Below are 10,082 nucleotides of genomic sequence, written 5' to 3'. Positions count from 1 at the left end.
TAGAAACATTAGTCGGAAAATATAACTTTGCACTGATATAATACTATCGACTGGCAGTAATATTAAGTAAGCTTTCAGCTGGTGGCTTCACTCTCCTGTTAAATTCACCTCAGAGCTCCTTGTTGGATCAGTTGCTCTCAGGTGTCTTGAAGTCTCCTCCACTGAAAGAGAATGTCTTGATTAGTGACATAACTTAAATTCTCTTGGCAGCAGTTTCTCTTAATGAGGGTTCTTTGTGATGCAAACCAAATAACTGGTTGATATTGGGGCAAGTGTTGCTTCTTACAGTGATTTCAAGCACATCTCCCTCTTTCATAGCAGTCAGTGTTCATTTGTGCAGTGAATGATACCACTATTATCCATGAACCAAGTGGCAGATGCAGAAAACAGATAAGGACTCAAACAGCAGCCTGCAGTCTCCCAGTTCTGCAATCCTTTACTGAGAGAATAGACTTTAAGATACTGAATCACTGAACAGTTTAGCACCACAACACATTCAAGATCTGCTGTTGTATCAACCTTTCAGACCTCTCAGGTCTTCTGGTTGTGCTCTGCATCCAGAACATGGAGACATGAAGAAGCAGCATTCAGCTTCTAAACACCACAAATCTGGATAAAATTTCCAGAAAACTGCAAAACAGCTGAAACGCTGAATTCCTTTAAATCTAAAGTAAAACCTCAACCTGGTTAGAGTTGCACCAGAATAAATATTCCAGAAATTAAGCGAAGGGAATCACATACAGAAGTGATCAAAGGCACATCTCAAATGGAAATGAAGGCCAGTCCAATCATTTTGAGGATTCATTTATCAACTTTACTCATCTTTTCAACATATTCACTTTAAACTACTTGACATTTATGTTTAGTCATCAAATAACCAGAGGTCACAGAAATGCTACCTTCATTTAGTGCAACAGCTATCAATGTCACCAATGGTTGGTCTTACAGATGTTCAGATTTCTGTGGTCCATGTTTGGTTATAGAACAAAATAATTAAGAAACTCATGAGTCCCAAATCATTTATTGTTGAAATCAGAATTTAAAAGTAGATCAACAGACATGCAACAGATCAACAAGCAAATCCACTAGGAACAAAAGATATCTGGGGGGGGGGGGGGGTAAATAGCACAGATGAATAGAGCTTTGTTACCTCCGCAGAGAGGACATATGGTTAAAATGTAGGAAATTATATTTAAAATGCTGATAGATGTGGTGCAGAAAAATAACTAAAGCACCAACAAGTGAACAAGTGAAATTTGTGAAACTCTTTAAGACAGTTTTCAGTTGAGCCAGGATGGATAGTTATATAGCAAATCTTTAAAATGGATGAAGGTGCAATACATGCGTCACAATTTCATGTATTAAAACAGCACGGCTCCTAAGAAATGACGAGCAGAAAGAAACCAGATGGAAAAAAAAGAAATCAATCCAATCCAAATGTGCCAATAAAAGAAAGCTACAACACTATTACAGTTTACATAGAAATGCACAGCTGGGCTACAGTTAACACATAATTGGAAAGCTTTGGTGGAGAACAACAAAGTAGTGAGACGGTAATTTCCCCTCTGTATGCTGAGCATTTTAAAAACCGCCTGCCAACTGAGAACAGATGAGGAATAGTTGAGTTGCCCAGCAGTGCATGCTAAGATTTTATAACCTAGAAAACAGATGTGGAACGCAGTAGAAGTGAACATGAACCATTTTCTGAAGGAAGAGTTTTCAGCATAGTATGAGCCAGACCCTAATTCTAGTGAAGTCCACTTTGTTACAGAGCGCTTTACCTCAGACAGGAAAACATAAGGCAAAAAAAAAAGATGATTTCACTGAAACTCTTTAGAGTAAAATATTGGTGGGATAAGATCAGCAATGTTTCTGAATGAGAGTCACGGAGAGGGAAAAACAGCTTTCTGTCTATGTGGGAAAATTCACTGCTTTCCTATTGTTTAAAAGAAGTTCCCACCCATCTCAGATTCTTTCTGCTGCGGCTGCCATCATCATCATCATCATCATCATCATCATCATCATCACCACCACCACCACCACCACCACCAGCTCAACACTTTGGGGAGAGAGGAACTTCATCCAAAACCAAACATTGACCTTAATGTTTAACTGCGTTTGTTTTTCTTTCCCATTGGATACTTGGCGGTCTGGAAGAATACTTGTTGAAGGCACAACACATTCATGGTAAAGGGACAGAACAAAACGCAGATGTCAAACACACCTGCTGGAAACGAACCGCTGCAACCGCTAACGGGTGGGAATATCTTTTCAGGACTCGAGTCCTTCAGGGCAGGAAAACAGATTTTCTGTCACTTCCACTGACAGCTACTGTAGGAAGTCAGAGACACTGAAAGTTAACAGTCAACTGGTGGGGAGCTGATTTCCTGCCCTGCATCGCCACACTTCCTCTTCACCCCGTTCGTACCTCCTCTCATCCACTAGTCCTTTTTTTCCTCCTCCTTCTTTTCCTCTTCTTCTGTGGGGTAAGAGTGCCATGTGAGGCGTTCCTCGTAAAAAGAGATCACTACCTGTGGACATTTAACGTTGGCTTCTTTGGCCGGTACGAGGTCCGCCTCGTCAGAGTTCTTCCTGTTCAGTTTCAGAAGAAGAAAGATTGTCAGGTTCTGGAGGAAAGAGACTTTGAAACACTGATACTTTCTTTCAGGTAAACTTCAAAGGATGCAGCTGTTGAATAGAAGAGACATCATGACCAGAGTTCCACATACAAAGCAGAATACAAAAGAGCACTCTAAAGTATTTCACATTTTCTGAACTTTTAAATCTGGATGACAGTCTAGCTTTTATTATTACCACTTCATTGGTGTATGTATATACATACACGCATACATATATATTATTTTTACATCCATCGTAAAAAAACCCAAAAACAAACAAAAACACTGCTTATATATACGTTTTAAATATATTTTTGTATACAAATATTCCCTACTCATCAGCAGACAGGGACATTTGATTTTTTTTGGTGAAATTCAAATAAAAGGTTGCAGGTTCAGGCTACAGTGGTGATATTGGGAGAGTTGAGTTCAATACACATTATGAAAATTAGAAGATAAAATGTCACTTAGTTGCACATCCCTTGGATTATGATTATTTCTCTAATAAGTCCACAATATTTTTATGTTACATTATAACATTGTACTGTATATTAATCTTATTATTGGTAATCTTGTTTTTTATGTTGTATATTTTCAATACTTTTGGAACTTTCACCCTCCATATCTTAATGCTGCCATTACTGCTGAATTTTGCCCCCAGTGGGACAATAAAGACTGTTTCCTCTGCAACCTGCTGCTGACTCTGAGCTTTGTGTCAACGTTCCTCAGAGCTTCCCGCTAGATCCAAAAGGCTAGCGGGGAATAGCATGAGGAAGAGGATTGCTACACAGCCATCAGTGAACCGCAACATTTAGGGGTTTGGATAAGATGCAACAAGTGTTAAAACACTGACGGCTTAATTAAACTGCCTGCTAAAGCATAGAACATCTTAGGTGAAATGCGACTTTATCAGAAGGCCTAGAATCTTTGAGTGTTTATGAGTAGTGCAGGAGGAAAACAGATGTGAGAACCCACCACTTCATTAGGAACATCAGCTCTCCACTGGAGTCGGTGGCTCCAATAATCCTCTCAGGCTGCAGGCCTCTGCCAAAACCTCTGGCCTTGTCCCCCTGACAGCAGAACACACACATCTCATGCATGGCATCACTCACAGACAGCAACTCAGATGGAGAAATAGACCCACAACAATTATGTAGACAAAAAATGTTAGTTTGTCAGAGACAAGTAAATGTTCTGCAGTGGACTGATTTCGATAATATACAGTGACAGCAGATTACCAGTGAAGGAACCCAGAGCAGCTCTCTGCAGAGTCTGTGGCTGCTGCAGCACAACAAGGTGTTCATCAGGAATTGTTACAATATTTACACTAATGTATGATGTTAAATGTGATTTTTTTTATTATTTGCCGTTTTGATCATGGACTCGGTAATATCATGGAAGGCTGAGGCAGAAGTCACTTAAACCCAATGTGTTTTTTTTAAACCAGTTTTGAAAATAATTTTCAGGAAAATCAGAACAAATGTGGGACTGTTGATTTTGTGTGAATTTTGCAGATTTGTGAAAAACTGGAGACTTATTGATGTAATTTGGAGTCTAAAGTAGGCCTGTCGCAATTAATCGCACGATAAATTAAACCTATCGACCTCATTTTAATTATCGGCTTATTGTCTCTTCCTGCCTTTTATTCTTTTTGTTACCGACACTGAATGAAAAAAGGTTAAACTCCGGTGCTCTTCACCGACCCTCCCTTCCTCATTTCCTTAGTGTAATGTCCAGTGCACATTACACGAGTTGTCGGCCCATTTTCAAAACCTGAGAGACACATTAGCCGACAGAAATCCTAGGTATAACGGTTCGATCGGGTTCGTCATGCCGTGTGGTGTCCAGCCACATGGGCACAAAATAATGGCTAAAGTTCAGTTAACTAATTTTAAAATCAGGCATTAATCAATGCTTTACTAGAATCCACCTGTGATGCATGTGGCTAGAGTCAGCGTAAGGTCCTGACTGAATGAAAATCATTGTAACCTATTTATGTCATGTTAACGAAGAACAGCTGAAAAGTTACCGGGTTTATCAACTGCGGTAGCAAGTAGGCTCCAACTCCTCCTCTGGTCATTTCTATATTCTTTGCACGAAATGTTGAATAAACATTAATGTTTCCACATATCATCTGGACCGTGTCAGCTGTTTGGGATTCCCCTCATAATTTCCCCTCAGAAAAGCATGGAGGAGAATCTGCGCATTCTGATTGGCTACCTGTCACATTCAACAGGCTGCCTTAAGCTTCCAGTCGGGGAAAACCCCTGATTTAGATTGGAGCCACAACGATCTACGGTAACACACCACACACTGCAGTATGATCGGTTACGAAATCACCATTGACGATCTTAGATCAGCCAACGATCTAAGTTTCTGATAAGGGGAAAATAGGGGCAAAAAAATCATGTAGTATGAACTACTGCATTAGGTAGTCGGATATGCCCATCTTCTCTACTTACATCTAGTGATTACTGAAGGGCACATCAGACTTCATAATCTGCACTCTTTTGGTTGAATGCAATATTTATTTCAACTTTGGGTTTATGCTGTTTAGTTTTTATTCAAGTACGTTTTTTGTTAATGGAGACTGAGAATCCATTTTGTTTTTGGTTGTTTTATTTGTTTAGTTTATTAGTTCCACTGTTATGTGTTCTTTTGAAAATAAAGTGTATCTATCTATGGCAGGAAATAGCATGCAGTCATTTCCATTAAATCAGTGTCAAAAGGTCTTGAAACAATATTATCATTTATAGCAATAATTTCTTAGACAATTAATTGCTCAGCAAAATTTGTTATCGTGACCTGCCTAGTCTAGAGGGCCACATAAAAAGCTACAGTGGGCCAGATTTGGCCCCCGGGCCTTGAGTTTGACGGTCTCTGAGGTAAAAATCCTGGGAAACTGTCCAAGGACCGACATACTAGATTAAATGTACAACAGAGACAAGGAAAACAAAAGCATAAGCTGTAGAATAAAAGGATGAGATGGCAACTTACAGAACCTAAACAGCAGGTGCCATCTAGCTCTGGAGCCAATAAATAAATTACCTCCTCCTTTTTCTTCTTGCTGGCCCGCTCCTCTGCATCTCCAGATGCCTCGCTGGAAGCTTTCCTCTTACTCTCCTTCTTCTTCTCCTCTCTCTCTTTGTGTTTCTGCATGTACTCTGCAATCAGGTCAGGACAGTCCAAGTTTTCTTCGGGCTCCCATGTGTTGTCCTCGCTAAACAGATGAATACAGAAATAATAACTTAAGACACGGATGTCTCTGAAATAACGTTCCAAAATTCCCAAGTCACTCTCCCAGAAGACTTGTAAATCTGCAATCATGCCAGGAAATCAAACAGTATACATAACTTTTTGATGACTACAGAAAGTTTGTGGCAGACACCAATACCCCAGCCAATAGTAGTTTGATATAACTGCGTTAATCTATAAACAGCAAGATTTTAAAAATAGAACATTTCATCTAAGAAACTTTACTGAAACTGCCAAGCGGAAATGTATACTTTTTGCACGTTTACATCAAAACATGCTGAAAAAAATGTTGAAGTCAATCCTTCAACATTTTCAATCATAATAATAAAGATTCCTGATGACTAACTCAACAGGTAGAAGTTCAGGAAAATCTGACTTTGAGAAAGCTCTACCAGGGCAATGTGACATCGCACATGTAACACAGAAACAGTGAGCCGACTGGAAGCTTCCGTTAAACAGCTTCATGGACAGAAGGAGTTATAAAACATGCACGATCATCAGCGCTGCTGGCTTCAGATCCTTGATTGTTTTTGAGATGATTTTCATAAGATACCACAACAAATTAGCCCTCTGCCTCTTTAAGAAACTCCTGCTCTTTCTGAAGCTCCACCTTCAGGAAACCATCACAACATGGCTCCTCTATTTACCCTTTTATTGATGTTTTACCAGCATTTCACAAAGAAGTAGCTGCTGTAATGAACTCAGCAGTTCCAAAAGGTGTTTGCTAGTTACTGCTGGCTAGTCTAAAGGTGCTGAGTGGAGGAGTTGTGGGGGAGGGCTGCTCTGTGAGGTGGCAGGTCAGAGGAGGAGCTTCATCTCAAAGGAGGTGCTAGGTCTCTGAAAAAAACCTAGCGCGGCTATGAACGGCAAAAAGCAGCATCCAGTATTTGAGCAAGTTATACTCACTCTGAAAAGCCTTTCCATTTCAGCAGAAACTCGACTTTGCCCCGCACCACACGGCGGTCCAGAACCTTTTCCACCACGTACTCCTCTTCTTCCTCCTCCTCTGCAGGAGCTGCCGTTGCGGCTGGAGCTGCTGCTGCTTCTACCGGAGGTGCTTCCTCTGTTGCCGCGGTGACCGTTGCCGCTGCAGCTGCTGGGGCAGGGGCCGCCGGCTGCTCCTCATCCTCAGCCTTCTTGCTCTTCTTTGCTACGGTCGCCAGTTTGACGTCTGAAGAGGACTTTTTGTAGACAACAGAAAACATGCAGGTTTTGTGATGTAAAACAGTGATCTACTGTTGACCTGCTAAAGGTGTTGTGGGAATTTCCTCGGTTCACGCAGTTGAAATTAGGGCTGGGGGATATGAGGAAAATCTAACATCCTGATATATTTTTACTATATCACGATAGATCAGGGGTGTCAAACTCATTTTGGTTTAGGGGCCGCATACAGCTTAATCTGATCTGCAGGGGGCCACACAAGTAAACTCATTGCAAGATTAAATGGAACCAATAAAAGTGGACTTGTTGATTTTTATATTAAACGAATTTCACTTTTACAAAATATATTATGAATAATCTCAGTTTTTAAGAAAGGTATCTGCAATTTCAACAATACTTTTACTCAGTTAAGCATTTATTTAAGTGCATTATGCATAAGAACTGATCTCAGTGATTGTACAATGTTGCAAAACATTTATTCACAGTTTTTGGAACTTAAAAACACTGTCCTGCATCACAAAATACAACAGACAAAAATTAAGAAAATATTTAAAATCAATTTTCAACATCTGGGAAGCAATTTGAACAAATTATCTGGCTCACACATTTGAAATCTTAAGTGTCAGCTGTTTTAAACAGACATTTGATTAAGTACATTTGTTGATGCATAAAATGCATACATATAGAAAAACATGCATACATAACATGTATGTATGTTAGCATGCACGAGAAATATGAGGTTGCCAGGGCCAAAATAAAAAGCTGGTAAAGCATAGAATCGAACTTGTTTACAGAACCTGAAGCTCAGTGCTGCCATCTGCTGTTAGTTCCGCTGCAGTGTTGCATAATGTTGTGTGCTCTGAATAAAACACAGCGCCCCTCGTGGACAGTATAGGAACTGCAGATGTTCAATTAAACTAAGTATATGTTTTTTCATGAATAATGATAATGCATTTAGCCCCCGGGCCGGACTAAATCGTTCGGCGGGCCGGTTTCGGCCCACGGGCCGTACGTTTGACACCCCTGCGATAGATGATATAGTTCCTGCCCCCATTTCTCTGCTAGACTTAAATGTAAGCTCATATAAAAAGTGATGCAGTATTTTGCTATGAACTGTCAACTCTATGACTAGATAACAAGGTGAGAAATAAGTTTTAACTTAGAAAAAAATAGTGAGGGAGAGGGAAGTAGGTCAGTTGACAAACTTAACATATAGATGTGCTGTGGAATAAGGTGTGTTTTGGTTCAGCTTAAAAATAAAAAAGGCAACCTACACACAAACTGACAGATCATCAGTGAAGCAGGTGTTTAAATTAGCTAATCAACCACCGCTGTGTTAGCATGGCTAATAGCAGCGGTGGCTAATCTACCACAGTAATAACTCATTAATAATTGCAAAATACACATCAAGCCTAAAAACCGAAAACTGTAACGAACTGAATGTTCTGTTCTATGTAAGGTAATGTTTGAGTGTTTTTGGTGCTGAACCTGAAACATAAAGTTGAGTTGTTGCCAGTTGCTATGGCAACCATTCTGCGTGTATCGTAAAACCGACAGAGAGAGAGAAAAAAGAAAAGAATGAGTAGTTTTGAGTTATTTTTCCCATTGCGTAGCAATAAATTAATCATATCTATGTCTCCAGGTTTCACTTTAACGGACTAGTTCTACCGCGGCAGCGCGGCTATGAACGCCATGTAAAAGAGTAGTCTGATTAGGGGGGGGGGGTACATTTGTGGTACAGATTTTGTGGCAATAGTTTTATAACATGTTTTGCAAATTGCCTCATTTTGTTCGACATCCTCCATATAAAATCCAAACTACTGCCAAATTATTGCTCCAGAGCTGTTTCTCTTCGGAACTAGACTAGTTCAACTGATTAGTCTTCAGTTACCGTCTCATTCACGGCTCGCCTCAAACTCTCGCTGTTATCATGTTGTTTGCTTTTTCTGCGCAGCGTGATTGGTAGAAAATTTTCAGGTTGGGAGGGGAGGGTCTAGTGATGCATTCATAAGGTGTCGGATAAACCATACTCGCAGTGAATTTGACGGTGAAAGTTTATTATTTGAACAATTTATACTCGGTAGTTGCGATATAGTTGGCTATATATTCAAACTATCATAAATTGAAATTATCGCGGTACATCGAATATATCGTCTAGCCCTAGTTGAAATGCATAACAACTAAAACCAAGGCACTGTTGATCAAGAAAATGCTATTCTAACGATTTAAAACGACCTTAATTATTTTTGCTGAAGGTAAAGAAAAGTGTTTTTCTGTTTCTGGGGATGTCATTCATTTATATACCAGCGTGAAAAATGCAGATGTTCATGATAAAACTGTTGCAAGCTCCTTGCTTTACTTCTCTGCTTTTGTGTGACTGTTGCAAGTTTGGCGCCACCCTCAGACTGGGAGTTTCAGCACTGAATACTGAACGTGCATCCTAGACTTGTGTGAGGGGACCAATCAGATCTGCAGCAGACTGGTGCTGATGATTATATTTGCATCAGAGGGGCTTGCAGTGGGAAGGCCTGCATGCTCAAAGAGGACAAAACAATCAGAGTCGCATATGATGCGAAGATAACCACGGAGGAATACAAAGTCAGTGTGCTGGGTTAGAGAATCAGCAGGCGGGACATCTTGCAGTAGAAACTCAGATGCTTTGAAGAAGAAAAAAAGTTACGCAAACGAACGCTTAAACCAAAAGCCCAAACGGTTCTGCTATTTACATATAAAAAGACTTTTTGAAAGTGAAGCCCCTTGAGGTACAACTACCGAACTTTGGGTAGCAGGCCCGGATTCATGAGGGTTGCAGCTGCGCTACCGTACGGCATACATTTTTAATAGACATTTTATAGAAAAAAATATATGCTCCATAAACATTGTTCAGCGCGAAATTAATGTCACAAGCGTTTAGAGACGCGTCTTTTCCATAAAATGCCTTCCATGTCTCGGACTGGAGGAGCGTGATTTACGCAGCTGGAAGTCACCGAGAAAATGAAAGCACACACTGCAGCAACCAACAATGCAAACATATGATGCAGATTCTGC

General features: G+C 40.2%; 1 protein-coding gene across 1 annotated transcript; it reads right to left on the bottom strand.

The window, feature by feature from the left end:
* Positions 1 to 1,005: 1,005 nt before the first annotated feature.
* Positions 1,006 to 7,093, bottom strand: LOC106907503 (chromobox protein homolog 1-like). The gene is made up of 4 exons (XM_014973244.2): positions 6,780 to 7,093; positions 5,667 to 5,838; positions 3,594 to 3,688; positions 1,006 to 2,592 (listed from the first exon to the last, which is right to left on the bottom strand). Exons 1-4 carry the CDS (start codon positions 7,076 to 7,078, stop codon positions 2,442 to 2,444), a joined length of 717 nt encoding a protein of 238 aa, XP_014828730.1. The 5' UTR covers positions 7,079 to 7,093; the 3' UTR covers positions 1,006 to 2,441.
* Positions 7,094 to 10,082: the final 2,989 nt, after the last annotated feature.

Source organism: Poecilia mexicana, unplaced genomic scaffold (genome assembly GCF_051168715.1).
Source record: "Poecilia mexicana isolate PSO_F unplaced genomic scaffold, ASM5116871v1 scaffold_8, whole genome shotgun sequence".
Classification (NCBI taxonomy): domain Eukaryota; kingdom Metazoa; phylum Chordata; class Actinopteri; order Cyprinodontiformes; family Poeciliidae; genus Poecilia; species Poecilia mexicana.
This window is presented reverse-complemented; position numbering and strand designations above follow the sequence as displayed.

What these genes read in the sequence shown, in the direction of transcription:
- LOC106907503 (XM_014973244.2), bottom strand. Translation starts at nt 7,078, where the DNA reads ATGTTTTCTGTTGTCTACAAAAAGTCCTCTTCAGACGTCAAACTGGCG. An exon ending in AAATGGAAAGGCTTTTCAGA is followed by an intron (nt 5,839 to 6,779) that starts GTGAGTATAACT and finishes TCATCTGTTTAG; the next exon opens with CGAGGACAACACATGGGAGC. An exon ending in GCAAGAAGAAAAAGGAGGAG is followed by an intron (nt 3,689 to 5,666) that starts GTAATTTATTTA and finishes TTCTGCTGTCAG; the next exon opens with GGGGACAAGGCCAGAGGTTT.